Source organism: Sinohyriopsis cumingii, chromosome 10 (genome assembly GCF_028554795.1).
Source record: "Sinohyriopsis cumingii isolate HCF-2022 chromosome 10, ASM2855479v2, whole genome shotgun sequence".
NCBI lineage: Eukaryota > Metazoa > Mollusca > Bivalvia > Unionida > Unionidae > Sinohyriopsis > Sinohyriopsis cumingii.
The window spans coordinates 31,650,213-31,673,814 of NC_142970.1; the positions used below are offsets into that span (position 1 = coordinate 31,650,213).

The 23,602-nt window shown below is 35.2% G+C and overlaps 1 protein-coding gene across 1 annotated transcript in view; it reads left to right on the forward strand.

Moving 5' to 3' along the window:
- Positions 1-21,353, forward strand: part of LOC149789841 (uncharacterized) — a 106,793-nt gene extending 85,440 nt beyond the window's left edge. The window contains exons 7-12 of the mRNA XM_089973136.1: positions 3,447-3,565; positions 5,076-5,239; positions 13,739-13,866; positions 19,103-19,678; positions 20,509-20,533; positions 21,214-21,353. Of these exons, the coding sequence (XP_089829262.1) occupies positions 3,447-3,565; positions 5,076-5,239; positions 13,739-13,866; positions 19,103-19,678; positions 20,509-20,533; positions 21,214-21,353 (1,152 nt within the window). The remainder of the gene's footprint in view (positions 1-3,446; positions 3,566-5,075; positions 5,240-13,738; positions 13,867-19,102; positions 19,679-20,508; positions 20,534-21,213) is intronic.
- Positions 21,354-23,602: the final 2,249 nt, after the last annotated feature.

Here is a 23,602-nt window from a genome sequence, read left to right on the forward strand (position 1 = left end):
AATAGGCAACTATTTATGTGAGCATGGAGAAAATGACTGGATATTCAGACTGAATTAAAGAGAAGAACACCTTATGTTGAACATTTAATGCACTTAGAAACAAGAGAAATATTTTATTGACTTAGCAGCATTGTCATATATCATGCACACACAAAATCACAACCACACATCCATTACATTCAAAAATACACAATGTTTCTGTCTTTAAAATCCACTGGACAGTGGAATGTAGTCACAATTATATGCAGTCTTTGCTGATGTAAATTACAAGTGTAATTTGTGTTTATCTTTGCAATCATTGAAACTGGATCATGCTGTTGTTCAAATGTCCCTGCTTGATTCCCAGAGAAAATCTTGGTCTGTATTAAAAGTGATCTGATGTAGTTCAATCATGACATATGCTTGTCCTACAACAAACAGAAAGTGTAATGCACATTAGGGACTGATGATTTAAATTTGTTGGTAGGAGGGTGACAATATTTTAAGCATTGTGGCAGCCTTACAAGTAATGCAGAAGTGACAAACAATTATTGCTACTGCAATAATTTTATCAGCACTAATGGTTATACAAGCGTGAGCATGTGCTTATGGCCAATTTGTTTTATGAATGAAATCATCTGAAACGCAATGTCGATTAATTGTTTGTAGATTAACAAGTATAAGATAACAAATAATAACAAGACCTGACCAGATTGTAGCATGTTCTTTAGTTTTGATGCTGCTTTGTATATGGATTTCATACATTCAAGAATGACTAATGTTGATATGGTGTTTATATTGTTTGCAAAGAATGAATTGCTCCTCTTAGCTGCTGTGCTTTATAAAGCCAGACTGTGTTAACCATGAGTTCTGATATTTAGCTTTGCTGGGCTTTATAAAGCCAGACTCTGTTGACCACGAGTTCTGATATTCAGCTTTGCTGGGTTTTATTCACTTTGCAGATAACAAATGCTTCCCTGAATTACTTTTCAGCATGTTATGCCTTTTAAATACAAACACTTGTTCCAGTTACCAAAGTAATCTTGCTTTCTTTTTTGTGGAGTAGAACTTGACTTAAAACGAAAAATATTGCTGATGTACATCAGCTTGAATCTTTAGTGCATACATAAACATACTCAGTCAAGGCATTAGTGTGCATATGCAAACATACTCAGTCAAGGCATTAGTGTGCATATGTAAACATACTCAGTCAAGGCATTAGTGTACATATATAAACATACTCAGTCAAGGCATTAGTGTACATATATAAACATACTCAGTCAAGGCATTAGTGTGCATATGTAAATATACTCAGCCAAGGCATTAGTGTGCATATATGAACATACTCAGTCAAGGCATTAGTGTACATATATAAACATACTCTGTCAAAGCATTAGTGTGCATATGTAAACATAGTCAAGGCATTAGTGTACATATATAAACATAGTCAGTCAAGGCATTAGTGTGCATATATAAACATAGTCAAGGCATTAGTGTGCATATGTAAACATACTCAGTCAAGGCATTAGTGTGCGTATCTAAACATACTCAGTCAAGGCATTAGCGTGCATATATAAACATACTCAGTCAAGGCATTAATGTGCATATATAAACTTACTCAGTCAAGGCATTAGTGTGCATATATAAACATACTCGGTCAAGGCATTAGTGTACATAATTATATAAACATACTCAGTCAAGGCATTAGTGTACATATATAAACATACTCAGTCAAGGCATTAGTGTGCATGTATAAACATACTCAATCCTAGCACTAGTGTGCATATGTAAAGATATTCAGTCAAGGCATTAGTGTACGTATCTAAACATACTCAGTCAAGGCATTAGCGTGCATATATAAACATACTCAATCCTAGCATTAGTGTGCATATGTAAACATACTCAGTCAAGGCATTAGTGTGCGTATCTAAACATACTCAGTCAAGGCATTAGCGTGCATATATAAACATACTCAGTCAAGGCATTAGTGTGCATATATAAACATACTCGGTCAAGGCATTAGTGTACATAATTATATAAACATACTCAGTCAAGGCATTAGTGTACATATATAAACATAATCAGTCAAGGCATTAGTGTGCATATATAAACATACTCAGTCCTAGCATTAGTGTGCATATGTAAAGTTATTCAGTCAATGCATTAGTGTGCATATATAAACATACTCAGTCAAGGCATTAGTGTGCATATATAAACATACTCAGTCAAGGCATTAGTGTGCATATATGAACATACTCAGGGCATTAGTGTGCATATATAAACATACTCAGACAAGCCATTAGTGTGCATATGTAAACATACTCAGTCAAGTCATTAGTTTTCATATATAAACATACTCAGTCAAGGCATTAGTGTACATAATTATATAAACATACTCAGTCACGGCATTAGTGTGCATGTATGAACATACTCAGTCAAGGCATTAGTGTACATACATAAACATACTCAGTAAGGCATTAGTGTGCATATCTAAACATACTCAGTCAAGGCATTAGTGTGCATATATAAACATACTCAGTCAAGACATTAGTGTGCATATATAAACATACTCAGTCAAGGCATTAGTGTGCATATGTAAACATACTCAGTCAAGGCATTAGTGTGCATATATGAACATACTCAGTCAAGGCATTAGTGTGCATATGTAAACATACTCAGTCAAGGCATTAGTGTGCATAATACATAGTCAAAGCATTAGAGTGCAATAACTTTAATCTTCAATGCACATCTCCTTGATTTACCTAACAATAAATAAATTGGGTTGTTCCATTTCGTTCACTTTACCTACAGTAAGAATCTTCATGGGCTTCCCACAGCAGTGATCAATATATTTGGTACAGCATCATCAAAACTACTGCCAGCCAGTTAATTACTACGTGAAATGATAATTGCTAATCTCTGAGTACCTTACATTTCTATTGTCTATGACAATCATCTGTATAGACTGCCCCAAGGGATAGTTGTACATGAGCTCTAAGCAAGACTGTTTGCTTATTATACATGCTACATGCTATGGACATACATCAAGGTGGTCAAAATCTCCCTCTCCTCTTGTTTAATTCTAATACTATTGCAAATCATGTTTGTTTTTTGTTTTTTTTTAAAGAAATCATATCATTGGGTTCATGAATCAAAAATTGTGGTTTTAGTGTGACTGTGTATGATTTTCTGGATAGAAATGTATACTTTTCTACATGTTTGTTGTGAGAGATTTTAAGACATATAACTTGGAAATGAATGATCAGCAGCATAATTTATTAGATTTTATCAAGTTAAAGATATGCCTTTGTTTGGGGGTAAATTTCACTGTAGTCGTGATCCAAGGAAATGATAGAGAAAATATATTTAATGGTACTTACCAATTATACAGATGTTGAGTATAACTGAAAAATTACCTTCTGCAAAAAATAAAAATATCAAATTAACAAAGAAAAAGTCCCTTGCAGGTGATTCCTCGGAGTCTTTTGGAAGACCTAAATAAGGCTGGAGCTGTTCAGATATCAACATATGAACTGGATTTGTTTGTTAGATATCAACATGACATTGGCACAATCCTTTACTTCAGGTGAGGTTGGAATTGCTATTCCTATTTTGAACCAATGAAACATTTTCTTACCACAAGTCAAAGAGAGATTATTCTTTCAGTGAGAATAGAGTGATATATATATATATAGGACCCCCAGAGTGGCCAAGTAGTCTAAAGTGCTCACCGTTATAGAATAATGCCATCTCACCTCTGTCTGCATGGGTTGGAGTCTCGGGTTTGGCCAATTTGGGTATGTGAGAAAGCTTTCCTGTAGCTTCTTGTGAGTCGGTGTTTCTTTCCAGGATTTTCCCAGGTTCATCTGCCACCATTTATATTGGCAGCCATGTATAGCCTATCTCGTGCTGAAAAGTGCAGTTAATCCCAACAACAATAACAACATATATATATATATATATATATATATATATATATATATATATATATATATGTATACATATATATATATATAGAGAGAGAGAGAGAGAGAGTTTACATTCAAAATGTTTATTGATACAAATGTAACAAATTGGGGTTGGGCTACAAGATCTCACAACTTAGAAAAACCCTTCACTTACAATGGATAAGACATTTACATGGATTGCAGCACTCAGTTAAAATCATTTCATGTACTTTATGTAAACCTATGTTATTCAGGAGCAGAGAGAGGAGAAATGAATTTTTAAATAAATGACTGGAGCGGAATGGACAAGAACATTACCAAACTAAATGCAGTGGCTAACATCTTCCTCTCTTTCTACATTAATTTTGGCAATGATTGATTGAGGAGAGAAATCAAATTTTGAATAATTTTTAATTATGTAAAGCATTTTGTGTCTTTAATATATGATTGGAACAAGTCAGATAAGTGAATAGTAATGTCTGCTGTAAAATCACAGAATCAATTGAACAAAATTTTATGTATTTAGTTTAATGTAGAATATATAAGCTTGTTTAACCTTGAGAGATAATCAGCAAATATATAATGTTTAACTTCATTCAAGATTAGGTAATGTTTCCTTTTGCAGGAATAACTTGAACTTTTTGACATTGACTATATGTGTCTCCTAATAACAAAAGGTACTTGAAGATTTTGATGGAATCGGAACCACATTCAGAAAACTGTGATACCAAGTTACAAGTTCATTGCATATAATGCACCACACTGATATATTGATTTGTTTTCAGAGTTACTTCTAGTTTGTAAGTAAGGTCATATAGGTAAATGTCCATGTGTATAGGCAAGGTTAGAGTGTATAGGCAAGGTTAGAGTGTATATGCAAGCTTAGAGTGTATAGGTAAGGTTAGAGTGTATATGCAAGGTTAGAGTGTATAGGCAAGGTTAGAGTGTATAGGTAAGGTTAGAGTGTATATGCAAGGTTAGAGTGTATAGGCAAGGTTAGAGTAAATAGGCAAGTTTAGAGTGTATAGGTGAGGTCAGAGTGCTTACTGAGTAATGGTGACTCACTTTTTCTCCAGGACTGAGAAACAAAAAAATAAGAGTTGGCAATTTGGAACATGAATGTTATTTCTACCTTTGTACCATCCACAGCACGGAAGTATTGAAGATGAAGATTGTGTTGGACCCTCAGTGGATGATTGATGCCCTTAAATCCCTCATCACGTCTGAAATGTTTGTCCTAAGAAATACCCCAGCTGTCTCTAAGAAATGGTTTGAGTTCAGGGAAAATGGAAAACTGTCTCCAGAACTCATTGGTTTGTAAACAATATATTTTTATAATTTTATTTCCTTCTTAAATTTCATGTGAATAAAACAAAATAACAAACTAGAATGTTTTTGAAAATTACATGTATCTTTTAATGTACCAATGTGTATGTGCGTTTGCTTGGTAGTAGATATAAATTTTGCATTTGATACAGTTATTTACCGTCATTTCAACTGAGCTTGTCTAAAAGCATTGTAGCCATGTGGTATGGTTCTTATTCTATCTTGCCTGCATCTGTCCACTGTCCATCTTTTATATTTATTCATCAGCATATCTTATTGATCATTTTGAGGTCTCCTGGTGATAGACTGAAGAGTTTATAAGATGTCCTGTTGTGCACTGTCAATCTTCTATTTTCTATCCACCAGCATTTGATAGATCTCTTAGTGATGGACTGAACAGTTTATACGATGTCCTGTTGTGCACTGTCAATCTTCTATTTTCTATCCATGAGTATTTGATATATCTCTTAGTGATGGACTGAAGAGTTTATAAGATGTCCTGTTGTGCACTGTCAATCTTCTATTTTCTATCCATCATCATTTGATATTCATCATTTAATAGATCTCCTAGCTATTGTCTTGTAGAGCTTATGTCGTGTCCTTTTTGCTCTATTTGCTATCCATCATCATTTGATAGATCTCCTAGCCGTTGGCTTGAAGAGCTTATGTTGTGTCCTTTTTGCTCTGTTTGCTATCCATCATCGTTTGATAGATATCCTGGACATTGTCTTATAGAGCTTAATTGTTGTGTCCTTTTTGTTCTATTTTCTATCCATTATCATTTGATAGATCTCCTAGCCATTGTCTTGAAGAGCTTATGTTGTGTCCTTTTTGCTCTATTTGTTATCCATCAGCATTTAATTATCATGTTTAAGATCTCTGGTCATAGACCAGAATAGCTTAAGGGACATTCATTTGTCCTTAGTTTATCTTCTATTTTTTATATATCAGCTTTTAATAATCATTTTCGAGACCTCCTGGTCATAGAATAAAAGAGCTTATGGGATGTCCAGTTGTCTATCGTCTCTCTCCTATCCATCAGCACTTTAAACTTATCATTTTTAAATCTCCTGGACACAGGGCAGAAGATCGATCCGTCCATTGACACAGTTTTGTTATTGCTACTTGTCCTAAGTTATTTGGAGGAATACCATGAAACTTAAACAAAGACCATGTATCCCCTGGTCCAGTTAGTTCTAAATGAAAATGGTGTTGCTAAGTCAAACAATATGGCTGCAACAATGGCCATATTGAACATCTTATCGCCATTTTCAGCAAGGACTTAGTTCTAAATAAAACTGTGCTGATCTTTCATCCAGTATGGCCCCATTAAGCAGGTGAAACGAAAAGTAGTGTTTTGTTTGATTCCTTCAGATACTTTGCTGTCTGTCCATCCTTTTGAGGGACTCTTGTTTCTAAAACTTACTGGGCTAGTTGGATCAGAATTGTTAGGAAATGTTTCTTCATATAGTACCAAATTATATGATGAAGTCATCACACTTCCCAATATTAAAGCTGAGACGGATGCTAGATTGGGTAGTATTAAAAGATAACACAGACTCTGCTCCATGATTGGTACAAGTATTAGACTCTAACGCTTATTTACTGCAGGGTAGAATCTGGTGAAATCAGCTACTTTCCACCTGATGGTGTCCAATAGAAAGACTTTGTGACCATTGTGGTGACAATAAAGGTTAATTTGCCAGATTAGATTCATGCGGTGGCCCTCCGAGAGTTAGGCATTGGTACATTACTGTATTTTGATTGGATATGTGTAGCTTTTCAGTGTTTTGGTGATTCTGAAGCAATAAAAGACGCTTGACAAAAGTCAAATTGAGCGGATGCTAAGGGTCACGCTTGTACTCCTTGTGTTAATTTATAGTACCGATAAGGTGATTTTGTGTTGTCAGAGATTTCGTCGTACTTTATTGATAACATGTCAGACTACTGTGCTGTGGGTCAGCGGTTCTCCAGCTTATTTCTCCACCAGATACACTGGATGCCATTTTTAGCTCATCATGTGCTAAAAGAATTATTCACTTGGCTTACTTAACTTGACATTTTACATAATTCCTATTAGCTAGGCTATTAACACGATGTCATTAATATCCATGAATTGGCCTTATAGTCATCCACCATCAGGATAGTCATGATCACTTAAGATCTTGGTGGCATTAATTTTTATCTCGTGTCATGTAGGGTTTTTCACTACCTGGAAATACCCATATGGGTTTTAATATAAAAATTTGATCTTACCAGGTCAGATGTCTGTTAAAAAAACAAAACATTTGTGATTGGAAAAATGGGGTTGAGAGAGTTGGGTGGGGAAACTGGACAAAATGGGAATAGAGTATACTGACCTGGCTGAGTAGTTCCCTGCAAAATGTTGGTAACTTTCATCCATATTTTTATTTGTTAATGAGTACCGTAGTATCTTGTAATTATTCACATACTTTGATTGAAGGGTAGGGATATTATGATACAGTCTTCTCCATACCTATCTATGTAAATTCCTTGGATATTTACTATGGCATTTAAGCTAGACTTCAGGGATAGTGTTGGTTGTCCCAATACTTTTGGAAGTTTGATTTCGTTGCATGATGTCATGTTATATTCCAGTGAATTTGCTTTCTCTGTTGGTAGAGTCACTCAACATGCTGATGATAGGCACCACTGATTATGCACCACTGATTATCAAACATTATCTAAGCAATTCCAATAAACATATATCATACTCAGGGAACTGCTTGAAGGTTAATACAGGATCATCAGTGATTGTTTGCCAGAATTACAGTTTTGAAAGATGAGATGGGACCGCATGTAGTACAAATGAATAGAGTTAAGGATGCTTTCCATTTGGCATATCTCTGACATTGTGGCACCTACACATGTGAGTAAAAGTATGTTGTCTTAATTAAGTTACCCTATTTGAACCAAATTTGAACATCTTAACTGTGAGCAGTATAGCAGCAGTGTTTTGATTGTTTAACAAAAATTTGTTTAAACAATTCCTACCTGGTAGCCATCTGTGAATAAAGCCTTTTTGGTTACATTTGTCTTGATTGAAGGAAATAGTGTTTAAGCTATACATTTTAACCTTTGAATTTTATTTTGCTAGATTGTTTATTTCACAGTTCAGTGGATAAAAAGAGATGATTTGATATAATGATATTTGTGATATCCAATGATCTATGCCCACTTGATCCTATTATGCCTAAATGGTCTTAAAATAAATAATAGAACGAACACCAAAAGTTTTATAAAATTCAACAAGTCATTTATTTCCCTAGAATACAATTACAAATTTCAAAAGAACTTATGGTATTGTGAATTAAATCGCAGATAATCCTAGAATTTCTAACACAGGTCCTAATGAATTAAATCCCAAATAATCCTAGAATTTCTAACACAGGTCCTAACGAATAAAGCTCTGAATAAACTTTGTGGTATTACAAATAAAATCCAGTGTTTAAGGTATTGATGTGCGAGTAGTCTGAATACAAATAAAATCCAGTGTTAAGGGTTGTGATGTACATGCAGTCTGAATACAAATAAAATTCAGTGTTAAAGGTTGATGTGCGTGTAGTCTGAATACAAATAAAATTCAGTGTTAAAGGTTTTGATGTGCGTGTAGTCTGAATACAAATAAAATCCAGTGTTAAAGGTTTTGATGTGCATGTAGTCTGAATACAAATAAAATCCAGTGTTAAAGGGTTTGATGTGCATTTAGTCTGAATACAAATAAAATCCAGTGTTAAAGGTGTTGATGTGCATGTAGTCTGAATACAAATAACATCCAGTGTTAAAGGTGTTGATGTGCGTGTAGTCTGGATACAAATCAAATCCAGTGTTAAAGGTGTTGATGTACATGTAGTCTGAATACAAATAAAATCCAGTGTTAAAGGTGTTGATGTGCATGTAGTCTGAATACAAATAAAATCCAGTGTTAAAGGTGTTGATGTACATGTAGTCTGAATACAAATAAAATCCGGTGTTAAAGGTTTTGATGTGCATGTAGTCCGAATACAAATAAAATCCAGTGTTAAAGGTTGTGATGTGCATGTAGTCTGAATACAAATAAAATCCAGTGTTAAAGGTTGTGATGTGCATGTAGTCTGAATACAAATAAAATCCAGTGTTAAAGGTTTTGATGTGCGTGTAGTCTGAATACAAATAAAATCCAGTGTTAAAGGTTTTGATGTGCATGTAGTCTGAATACAAATAAAATCCAGTGTTTAATTTTGTGATGTGCATGTAGTCTGAATACAAATAAAATCCAGTGTTAAAGGTTTTGATGTGCGTGTAGTCTGAATACAAATCAAATCCAGTGTTAAAGGTTTTGATGTGCAAGTAGTCTCAAATGTACTAATAATGTACCAATTGCCTGAAGTTTATTGATGAGCCAGCAGTTTTTTGGATGAATCACAATAATATCAACCAAGAAATACTTTTCTGAATTCACTGCAAGTCTAAGTTAATGTCTCCTTCTAAGAATATTATAGACTACTTTGTAATACCAGAGAAGAATAATACAAATAAATAATTTAACCCAAATCAAAATACTGAGCACAACAATAATGATTGATTCTGGTAATATTTTATAGTTAGATATTTTTCAAGTAAACAAGATTATATAAAAAATCTAAGACACAAAAGAAGAACCCAGATGAGGGCCAAAATTTCATTGATAGAACGATGTAAGTTATTCTTAGACAGGGTCTGTTACTAAAATTATAATAAAGAACATGATAAGCATAATGTCCTTGACTAATATGTATCCTACACTCACAGAGAATTGTAAGCTATGCAGCTTACAAATGTCACTGGTCAGGTTTGACATGAACTTGATTTTGAACATGGTCAACTACAAAATACAATTTTACATAACCAATAATGATGGGGAAAAAAACCAAACAGATACAAATTACATATACTTAATACTCCTTGCATGTGTCAGTCAAGACCATTTTGAACTGGTGGTCATGTCCTACAGATACAGACTTTGGCTCAGATGTCATCCTTACCCCAAAGGACTTAATCTCTGGGTCATAACTTGGAAACTGTTGAGATCTCCATCACTGAGATATGGCTCAGGTGTCATCCTTACCCCAAGGGACTTAGTCCCTGGGTCATAATTTGGAAACTGTTGAGATCTCCATCACTGAGATATGGCTTAGGTGTCATCCTTACCCCAAGGGACTTTATCACTGGGTCATAATTTGGAAACTGTTGAGATCTCCATCACTGAGATATGGCTCAGGTGTCATCCTTACCCCAAGGGACTTAATCCCTGGGTCATAACTTGGAAACTTTGAGATCTCCATCACTGAGATATGGCTCAGGTGTCATCTTTACCCCAGGGGACTTTATCACTGGGTCATAATTTGGAAACTGTTGAGATCTCCATCACTGAGATATGGCTCAGGTGTCAGTCTTACCCCAAGGGACTTAATCCCTGGGTCATAACTTGGAAACTGTTGAGATCTCCATCACTGAGATATGGCTCAGGTGTCATCCTTACCCCAAGGGACTTAATCTCTGGGTCATAACTTGGAAACTGTTGAGATCTCCATCACTGAGATATGGCTCAGGTGTCAGTCTTACCCCAAGGGACTTTATCACTGGGTCATAACTTGGAAACTGTTGAGATCTCCATCGCTGAGATATTTCTAAGGTGTCATCCTTACCCCAAGGGACTTAATCCCTGTGTCATACCTTGGAAACTGTTGAGATTTCCATCACTGAGATATGACTCAGGTGTCATCCTTACCCCAAGGGACTTTATCACTGGGTCATAACATGGAAACTGTTGAGATTTCCATCACTGAGATATGGCTCAGGACCTTGACATACCATCACCACAGAAACTCAATTCTTGGGTCATGATATAATTACTGAGATGTTGATACTCACCCTATAATGATACATATCATATGTACACAATATAAATCATTGAGATGTTGGTACTCATTGAGATGTTGGTACTCACCCTATATACATATCATATGTACATCATAGAAATCATTGAGATGTTGGTGCTTACTCTATAAGTATACATATCATATGTACACCATATAAATTGTTGAGATGTTGGTACCCACCCTATAACTATACATATGATATGTACACCATAGAAATCATTGAGATGTTAGTACCCACCCTATAACTATACATATCATATGTACACCATAGAAATCACTGAGATGTTGGTACACACCTTATAACTTATATATACATATCATTTGTATACCATATAAATCATTGAGATGTTGGTACCCACCCTATAATGACACATATCATTTGTATACCATAGAAATCATTGAGATCTTGGTACCCACTCTATAATGATACATATCATATGTATACCATAGAAATCACTGAGATGATGGTACCCTACCTATAATGATACATATCATAAGTACACCATAGAAATCATTGAGATGTTGGTACTCACCCTATAACTTATACATAATATTATGTACACCATAGAAATCATTGAGATATTGGTACTCACCCTATAAAAATACATCATAGTAACTATCAACATTCATGCCCATTAATCATACATTTACTGCTTTTGTCCTTCCATCATCACCCCACCGACCCTCATGTACTGAAAGGGCAAATCATATGCTAATGGACCTGTCCTCAAACATACAGTAGGACTTCAGTGTCCATATTGAAAGTCTTGTTATCACTACTTAATATCCAGAATGGATGGTCATATTGACGTGATTTTCATTAACACACTTGTTATGATGGAATGGTTGGTCATTATAAATGAGAATATAAATCCAATATGGCCACCATGCTGGCCATCCTGAAAATCTTGATTGTTATTCCTTTAGAATGGATGATCAAAGTTGTTGCTGTTTGGGTTTTCATTTAGAGGTTTATGTTAGTGTCTATTTGGTCTCAGAATGATATTTGTTTCCCTAAGACTTCAATATGGCAGCCATTTTGAACCTCTTACTACTCTTCCTCAATATGTCACCATATCTGTATGGTGTTTTAACTAAGACATGTATGTGATCATATCTGCATGGTGTTTTTACTAAGACATGTATGTGATCATATCTGCATGGTGTTTTTACTAAAAGGCATGTATGTGATCATATCTGCATGGTGTTTTTACTAAAAGGCATGTATGTGATCATATCTGCATGGTGTTTTTACTAAAAGGCATGTATGTGATCATATCTGCATGGTGTTTTTACTAAAAGGCATGTATGTGATCATATCTGCATGGTGTTTTTACTAAAAGGCCTGTATGTAATCATATCTGCATGGTGTTTTTACTAAAAGACATGTATGCTTACTGATAAATGAAAATGGTGTTGACTAGACCTCCAACAGATCCATGCTTGTACCAGTAGGTACAACAGCAGACTAATCGATGTTCCATGCAACATGACTGCTATGGAGGTCATCAGGAAGATCATATCATCACTAGATCTCTGTATGGCATGGTCATATTGACATTAAACACTTGTAAATATTTGTTATTAGTCCTAAATAAATAGTTTGAAAAATCTTGTGCATGTTACTTCTCCAGAACGGTTGGGCATGCCAGACTTTGTAGCTTTATTCTAATGATCAAGCTGAAAAATCTGACATTTAATTTAATGTCAACAGTCCTGACTTTTGTTGTACTGGCTTGCAAATATGATAACACAAACAAGTTTAATGTGATTTTGATCATTTGACTTAGTTTGTGGATATGTCTGTATTGGATATATCTCTGTTGTATATGATTATATCTGTATTGGATTTAGCTGTATTTTTTATATATTTATTGGATATATGGATATATTTGTATTGGATATATCTGTATTGGATATACCTTTATTTCATATATGGATATATCTAAATTGGATATACCCATATTGGATGTACCTGTATCGGATATATGGAATATATCAGTTTTGGAGATATCTGTAGCACATGTTGAATAATGCCACATTAATAATTTCATTTTTCCACCCAATAAATTTTACTTATACATATAATAAGATTTAGAAATGGTATGTCCCACGAGAGGCTCGAGTCATTCGGAGTACAGTATAGCATATTGTTGTGTGTTTTTACATTGAAACAAGTTATCATTTACCCATGATACTACGTCAAAGGTCATGCTTAAGAATTTCATTCTCAGCATGAGGATATGTTGGAAACACATTAAATCAAATGTAAGAAAATAGTTTTGCTATCCAATGTTGTGCACTGGAATTTTTCAAGACTATCAATATAGATTCCATACTCCATATTTATAATTCTATGTCTTATCATAGATTACTGGAAATTATTTTTGACCAGTAGAGCTTCTGTTTCTTTGTTGACTATTTGTTTTTAAACCAGATATAACGAACTAAAGATCATTTTCACTGATATCAAAAGATTATTGTTTTTCTATTGTTATCTCAAAAGCATTGCTTATGCAAAAACCTGACATATCAATGTGACAACTAGTTTTGTTTGATTTCAAGATGCTATCTGGACCAAACAGAATAAGCCAGATCTCCATGACAACAGAGATCACATTTTGCACTTAATGGAAGAGATGAACATCATTGCCAAACCAAAGCTTTATGGTGAAGATGCATTGGAAGTCAAGGTCAGTGCATTTTATGGTGTACATATTCTCAAAGTTAATGAGTCCACATCTACATTTTATCACCTGTCTAGTCTTATATATAACAAGTGTCCATTCAATTTCATCACCTGTCAAAGTCTTTTAACGGGGTATAGATGTATTAGGCTTCAGTGGAATGTCAGCTTAGTATAATGGATATGAGAAGTGTAAGCCAAGTTAAGAAAAGATCATACATCCATTGTTCCCATTCATGCAACAAAACATAATGTTTTATCATGCATTAACATCACTTGACATATAAAAAACAATGTCCTGATATGTACATTAACAGTACCTGACACATACAAAACAATGTCCTGATATGTACATTAACAGCACCTGACACATACAGTACAATGTCCTGATATGTACGTTAACAGCACCTGACACATACAAAACAATGTCCTGATATGCACATTAACAGCACCTGAGACATACAAAACAATGTCCTGATATGTACATTAACAGCACCTGACACATACAATACAATGTCCTGATATGTACGTTAACAGCACCTGACACATACAAAACAATGTCCTGATATGTTCGTTAACAGCACCTGACACATACAAAACAATGTCCTGATATGTACATTAACAGCACCTAACACATACAAAACAATGTCCTGATATGTACATTAACAGCACCTGACACATACAAAACAATGTCCTGATATGTACGTTAACAGCACCTGACACATACAATACAATGTCCTGATATGCACGATAACAGCACCTGACACATACAAAACAATGTCCTGATATGCACATTAACAACACCTGAGACATACAAAACAATGTCCTGATATGCACATTAACAGCACCTGAGACATACAAAACAATGTCCTGATATGTACATTAACAGCACCTGACACATACAATACAATGTCCTGATATGTACATTAAGAGCACCTTACACATACAAAACAATGTCCTGATATGTACATTAACAGCACTTGTCACATACAAAACAATGTCCTGATATGTCTATTAACAGCACTTGACACATACAAAACAATGTCCTGATATGTACATTAACAGCACCTGACACATACAAAACAATGTCCTGATATGTACGTTAACAGCACCTGACACATACAAAACAATGTCTTGATATGTACATTAACAGCACCTGACACATACAAAACAATGACCTGATATGTACATTAACAGCACTTGATACATACAAAACAATATCCTGATATGTACATTAACAGCACTTGACACATACGAAACAATGTCTTGATATGTACATTAACAGCACCTGACACATACAAAACAATGTTCTGATATGTACATTAACAGCACCTGACACATACAAAACAATGTCCTGATTTGTACATTAACAGCACCTGACACATACAAAACAATGTCTTGATATGTACATTAACAGCACCTGACACAAACAAAACAATGTCCTGATATGTACATTAACAGCACTTGACACATTCAAAGCAATGTCCTGATATGTACATTAACATCACTTGACACATTCAAAACAATGTCCTGATATGTACATAAACAGCTCTGAACACATGCAAAACAATGTCCTGATACGTACATTAACAACACCTGACACATAAAAAAAATGTCCTAAAATGTACAGTAACTGCACTTGACACATACAATACATTGAGCCAATATGAGCATTAAAGGCACTTCTGACATTGCTAATGGTGGCCTGATATATCAGTTTAACAGATCTTGGCATGTATGAGACATTGGCCTGATATGTGAATTTAACAGATCTTGGCATGTATGAGATATTGGCCTGATATGTGAATTTAACAGATCTTGGCATGTATGAAACATTGACCTGATATGTGAATATAACAGACCTTGACATGTATTAAACATTGGCCTGATATATGAATGTTACAGATCTTGCCATGTATGACACATTGGCCTGATATATGTATTTAACAGATCTTGGCATGTATGACACATTGGCCTGATATGCGAATTTAACAGATCTTGGCATGTATGAAACATTGGCCTGATATGTGAACTTAACAGATCTTGGCATGTATGAAACATTGGCCTGATATGTGAATTTAACAGATCTTGGCATGTTTAAAACATTGGCCTGATATGAGAGGTTCACATACAGAAATTGAAGCCTGGTGCACTCACTACATTAAGTATAAGAACTGTACTTTGTTGATTGATTTTGGTGTAGCTAAATTTCTACTGATTTGCAAGCAGGTATTAGTGTTACTCAGTTTCTACTAATTTCTTATTTTATACTAATTATCCTGACACAAACAAGTGTTAAACTTCTTTAAATTGGCCATGTTGGCCATGATGGGTAGACTGACTCATTATCTTCTCTGGACTAGCATCCTTTTATGGTGCATGGGCCATATTGGCCAGGATGGATAGACTGACTCATTGTCTCCACTGTACTAGCATCCTTTTATGGTACATGGGCCATATTGGCCATGAGGGGTATACTGTCTCTACTGTACTAGCATCCTTGTATTGTACATGGGCCATGTTGGCCATGAGGGGTAGACTGACTGTCTCCACTGTACTAACATCCTTGTATTGTACACAGGCCATGTTGGCCATGAAGGGTAGACTGACTCATTGTCTCCACTGTACTAGCATGTTTGTCTTGTACATGGGCCATGTTGGCCATGAGGGGTAGACTGACTCATTGTCTCCACTGTACTAGCATGCTTGTATTGTACATGGGCCATGTTGGCCATGAGGGGTAGACTGCCTCATTGTCTCAAAAGTACTAGCATGTTTATATTGTACATGGGCCATGTTGGCCATGAGGGTTGACTGATTGTCTCCAATGTACTAGCATCCTTGTATTTTACATGGGCCATGTTGGCCATGATGGGTAGACTGCCTCATTGTCTTCAATGAACTTGCATCCTTTTATGGTACATGGGCCATGTTGGCCATTAAGGGTAGACTTACTGATTGTCTCCAGTGACCTACCATGCCTGTATTGTACATGGGCCTTGTTGGCCATGATGGGTAGACTCCCTCATTGTCTCCAATGTTCTAGCATGCTTGTATTGTACATGAACCATGTTGGCCGTGAAGGGTAGACTGACTTGTTGTCTCCAATGTACTAGCATGCTTGTATTGTACATGAGCCATGTTGGCCATGAGGGTTAGACTGACTCATTGTCTCCACTGTACTAGCATGCTTGTATTGTACATGGGCCATGTCGGCCATGAGGAGTAGACTGACACACTGTATCCACTCTACTAAACATGCTTGTATTGTACATGGGTCATGTTGGCCATGAGGGGTAGACTGACTTACTGTATCCAGTGTACTAGCATCCTTGTATGGTACATGGCCCATGTTGGCCATGAGGGGTAGACTGACTTATTGTATCCAGTGTACTAGCATCCTTGTATGGTACATGGGCAATGTCGGCCATATGTCCTATTAATAAGCCTATTAGTAGACCTATTTGCTCCTTTCCAGCAGAACTAAATTTTTGCTTGCTAGTTAGAAGTAATAATTCAGATAGAAATTGTTACCACACCCTCTATCTCAATTTTGATTGTATATCACTGTGACCTGATACATTCAAACTTGGCGGATAGTGTCCACGCTGTCTGTCCTTGTGGGGACAGATTTAGAACACACCCCATTCCCTCGCAGTTTCTCTAGGACAAAGCTGTAACACCTAGGTTAGAAGTTGCGCTATCTAACATTTTTGTCTCTTACTCTGTATCAGTCTGGGCCTCTTACTCTATCAGTCTGGGCCTCTTACTCTGTATCAGTCTGGGCCTCTTACTCTGTATCAGTCTGGGCCTCTTACTCTGTAATCTTACTAGGCCAACTATCTTTAAACAATGTGTGCATGAAACCTAAGCTAGAACACTACCAATGTCAGAAGTTTCTTATGTAGATGGCTAAATTTTAAACAACCTGTTTACCAAACTGTCTGAGATTTTCTAGTTTTAGTTTCATGCAAAAGAAATTCCTATAAGTTTCTTGAGGAAGTAATTGACAAGAAATGTATCATTAGCCAATGCATTATAGATAGGAAACATTAGCTGTATAATGATGTAAACATTATATGTATTTTGATATATTAAATTATAGATAACAAACAGTGAACACAGGTACTATGTATTATGGTTGGTCTAACTTGATTTAATTATCCAAAAATAGGCATTTTTATATTAATAACTCTAGCTACGTCACTGGGTCAAGGTCTTGGACTGGTTTGATAATGAGTGATCTTGCATGTGCATTGACAAAGCTTGCTACAACTTTGAAAGTCATATTTTTGTTTGATTGTAACCACATTTCAAATATAGGTTTATTTGAGCTTTTTTAGCAAACTAGAGACTTTTTCTGATCCAATTTTTATCAGATTTTGGTTAATTTGTTCAAATAATTAAGATCATTGATAAGTACAGGTATGAGAAAGTTTGATATCAATGTATATTGAGGTGATCTTGCATCTGATTGTCTGAACTTTTCAGTACCTTATTGACTATTTCTGATCATATTTTGATCAAACTTGGTATAGAGGCTTAAGTCATAGGGTGCATATTGTACTTTTACAATGATCAAACTTGGTATAGAGGCTTAAGTCATAGGGTGCATATTGTACTTTTACAATGATCAAACTTGGTATAGAGGCTTATGTCATAGGGTGCATATTGTATTTTTACAATGATCAAGCTCAATATAGATTGAAGAGATTATTTTACACATGATTGACTTGGCTTTTACCACTTAATAGATGCCATTTCTGACCCACATTTAATCAGATTTGATAAAGCAGCTCATATCATCAAGATGTTAGATAATTTTGATTAAGATTAACCAGTGCATATCTATATTAGTTGGTCTTGCATCTGAGACAATGACATTTTGTTTGACCACACTGGTCATGGAGGTTTTAATACATCGATCAAAATAGGCCTGCATCATTAAGTGTTTGTTGAATATAATAATAAGTGGAATTCATGGACATTAATGTAGTAGCTACCCAGTGGTCATTGGTTTTTACTTTGTTTGCCTGAGTTCTTCCTCCACTAGATGTACTGTCTGCTTTGTATAGCCTCTCATGTAATGAAGAATGGCATTAAAACACATTAACAATGGAAACAAATTAATGTTGATTGCCCATGTATATTTATATTGGCATAAAGTATGCAGATTATATCGAAAATGAACATATTACATCTTCAAATTATTCAAATTAAAACTTAATCTATTGATTTACTAGGAGGAGAATTACTACCTTGCCCCATGCATGCTTCGTCAGGAAACACCAGAAGATGTTATCTGCCCAAAACCAAATCCTCAGATGGACACCTCATCAGTACTATGCTATGTTTTTGCAGAGAAATATCTGCCATCACCGATATTTCATAGACTTCTTGCTTCCTGTGTTGCTTACTGGCCTCTAGCCACAAAGAAGAAAGAGAACAAGCAGGAGAATCAGATTTTTTGTGGTTGCGGTGTCTTTCAGCTTGATCAGAGTCACAAACTAATCCTACACTTTAAGGAATACGTCATATTTATGAGAGTCATAAGAATGGGGATCAAGGAGAAGACGCCATCTTCAGAGGTGTGTATTGAGGCAAGAAAGTTCATCTCTGCCATGCTTTCCAAGATCATTGGATACCTGAGCCAGAACCTGAGATATGAGTATTTTATACAGTGTCCTGAATACAATGGTGTTAGTGTCAACAGCCTGATTCCTGTGTCCCTTCTTGAAGAGAATTCAGAAATACGCTGTGATTTCCATAACAATATGATTGAGTCGTGTAATCTGCTGAAATTCTGGTTTAAAGATCAGGTGAGTACTAGCATATTGTTGCAGTCTCATTTTGTTTCTCAGTATGTTTCCTTAAACACTTGCAATATTATGTTATATTATTTTATCAGAACTGAGCGCTGAATTTTATCAAGTGTAATAGCTCAGACAGTGGATTATAGTCGTAAATCTTTTTTATAATCAGGTTTGACCCAGAATCAAACACAAAATCTGTTTATTATGACTACAGTAAAATAAAACTATCTGATCTCACCCATGTGTACACTGCATATAGAAACATGCACTCCTCATCTGACACTCGTAATCTCATTGTTCCCATCGTTTATCCAAAGTTATATGGACAATGTTCTTTTGCATACCAGGACCGAGAGGAATGAATTATCCAAAGATTGATCTTAAAACTCACTTATTTTGACTACATGAACATATTTGAAGACTTAATAATGTTTACATCTTTAATTTTTGTCAACATGTTTTTGCTTTGTAATTTCAGGATGTTTGTATATATGATGTTGTAAATGTTTTTGTGTGTTATCTAATTTACTAAAGTGCATAGGTTTTCTTAATATTAGGCTCTATACTAAGTCTACGTATTATTATTATTATTATTATTCTCTGGCAAAGTTATTTTATTGAATGGAACACCAAATGATACGTATGTACTAGCGCGGAAGCAGTGTATTTTAGCCATGCTATGGGAATGTCAATTTTTCAAGTTGAATTAAACTTCAGTGTCATCATAATACTAAGAAAGGATTAATATTGATTTGTCGATTTTGTCTGAAAGTTTGATATACATGAAATGTCAAATGTATCCCACTTCTGTGAATGTTATTTTGTTAAAATTTCAGGACCGATCAGGAGATGTTAATGCTTGTAAGTATATTGTATTTCCTAATTCATAATTGGCTTTAACTAGTTTTGACTATGATCTGATCTTGATCAGGATCATCTCTATTATTCTTGCCTGCAGTGAATATTACAATAATCTGAATCTTGGAATGACTATGATCTGGTGTTGATCAGGATCATCTCTTTTTTCTTGCCTGCAGTGAATGTTACAATAATCTGAAACTTCATATGACTATGATCTGATGTTGATCAGGATCATCTCTTTTATTCTTGCCTCAGTGAATGTTACAATAATATGAATCTTGGAATGACTGTGATCTAATGTTGATCAGGATCATCTCTTTTATTCTTTCCTGCAGTGAATGTTACAATAATCTGAATATTGGAATGACTATCAGCTGGTGTTGATCAGGATAATCTCTTTTATTCTTGCCTGCAGTGAATGTTACAATAATATTAATCTTGGAATGACTGTGATCTGATGTTGATCAGGATCAGCATGCAGTGAATGTTACAATAATCTGAATATTGGAATGACTGTCATCTGGTGTTGATCAGGATCATCTCTTTTATTCTTGCCTGCAGTGAATGTTACAATAATCTGAATCTTGGAATGACTATGATCTGGTGTTGATCAGGATCAGTGCATTTTTGTAGGAATATGATCTATTATAGGAAGTTTGGTATGACTGACTTTTTCTCAGTGTTTCACCTTTGTTTAGCTGTCAGAGGGACATCTAATATACCTCAGTCCCCGTATAATGACCAAGATACACTTATGGGGACATCTAATGTACCTCAGTCCCCGTATAATGACCAAGATACACTTATGGGGGACATCTAATGTACCTCAGTCCCCTTATAATGACCAAGATATATGTACTTAATTCTGGCTTTGTCAAGTAGTTTGATCTGTGGAGACTGGTATCATACTAATGTCTGGATAGAATCTCTTCTGCATCATGTTAGTTTTGTCAGAACCTCTTATGGTCCGTTTGTTGAAGCATCTTTTATAAACCTAACCCATGATAGTATTTTCATACTTTTCTGAGAATCTGTGAGAAAAGGAATGCGCTACAAGCCTAGACTATAGTAAAACATTACAATTCAGCAATAATTACAAGTTCATTTCTCTTCTTTGGCAATCTGAATGTTTTGGTAAAGAATCAGTTTCCTTCAATAGGATAATAGATAATATGATCCTAATAATAAGTTGCTTCTATAGCTCCTCTCCATCTCAAGGTCCCCAGTCCAAGTAATATTGATCATGTTCCTTTCAAGAGCCCCAGTCAGAGTCATGTAGCATTACTACCTCTGAAGGTCACCAGTCAGTGTCATATTGGTCAAGTCCCTTTTCAAGATCCAAATAACTCCACCAACTCTCAAGGTCCCCAGTCTGATTATTTTAGTCCCACTCCCTCTCAAGGTCTCCAGTCTTAGTCTTGTAGCCCTACTCTCCTTCAAGGTCCTCAGTCTTGAGTCATGTAGCCCAACTCTCACAAGGTCCCCATTCAAGGTATTGACTATTTTGGGAACGATAAAGATAGACTTCTCTTCCCATTTAGGACTTCACATTTTAGTTTGTTTACTTGAAAAATGGGAAGAAAGGATCAGAAATGTCTCTTCTTGCCTGCTAAGGACATCACTGACATTTTAGTGTCCACCATTTCCAGGTGGGTTGAATTCACTATTAACAGAGCTTATCAATCCATCACTGAGTGGAACATTTCACTGATGTGAATTAAAGTCCATAAAGTTAAGGCTGTTTCTATTTCATGGGTCTATGATAATTATGCACCATTGGATTGTTTCTATTTCATGGGTCTATGATGATTATGCACCATTGGAGGACATTATAAAAGCTGTGTTTTTTCAGTTAGACATTATTTTCTCCTTCTTTCTTCAAACTTTTGGTGCACCTTAGAGAAGGCATATTTCCTTGGGCCCTATAGTTAAAGCCCAAAGTATGTATTAATCTGCTGCCAACTTACAGTAGTTAACACTTTTACTGTAAAGGTGTGTGTATCATTTTTTTAAATGCCATTTTCTTGTGGGTCATCAACAGGTAATTGATAAAGGCAATAGTGATATTTAATGTCTTATTGCTGGTACATATACTTTAGTGTGGGGTTGTAAAATTAGATTTAATTATGTAAAACTTAATTATCATTATGAAAACTTTCATTATCTTATGTCATCACAATATTGTATGGGCCTGTGATGTGGGAATCAGACTGGGTCTGAATTTTGTGCTATATAATAGGAGGAATGAAGTTACAAGCTTGGACAATGGTACTTTTGTCTCAGAAGAAGCAAGCAAGGTATTTGTAACAGGTAATTATCATGAAACTAAAATTAGTTTTACAGAAAAAACTCCATTTTCACTAAAAAGTTCTTATAAAGAATGGATGGGTTGTAAAGGTAATGAGCACAGATATGACATCCCAATATGGCCACCATAGCATCCACCTTGATAATCTTTATTCACTATTGCTCTTGAATAGAATTCTATTTGTATTGACATGGAGTTTTCACCAGAGGACTGCTCATGGTGCCTGATTTGTCCTAGATGAAAATAGTGCTTACATAACCTCCTGTATCACCACCATCTTGAAGACCATGTTACCAAAGCTCCCTTTTTTAACATCAACTTTGAATTATCACCCAAAAAAATTCTTACGATGTTTAGCTTGACCTAAACAAAATAATTTTTTTCAGACATCAAACAGGGTCGTCATAGCCGGTAGCTTGAAACAAATGTTATTGCTACTTTTCCTGGATGGAATCCATCTTAACGTTCAGCTTTTTTATGAGAAAAATGTCAAGTATGACCATAATCATTTTAAAATTTTTGTTTTTGCCAGTTATCGTAATTGTAAGTTCATTGGTTTTTGGATTGCATACACTTCAGGTTTCAAATATCCCTACCTAATTTTTAACCTAATTATGTCTTATGCTTGCCTGTATATGGATTATGCTATTTCAGTGAATTAAAAAAATTGCATTTGTTAATTTCTATTATCATTTTTTTCACTCATTAAGTACATTAGAGATTATTCTTAAAGAATGCCTACTGCATAAGAATGAGTTAGA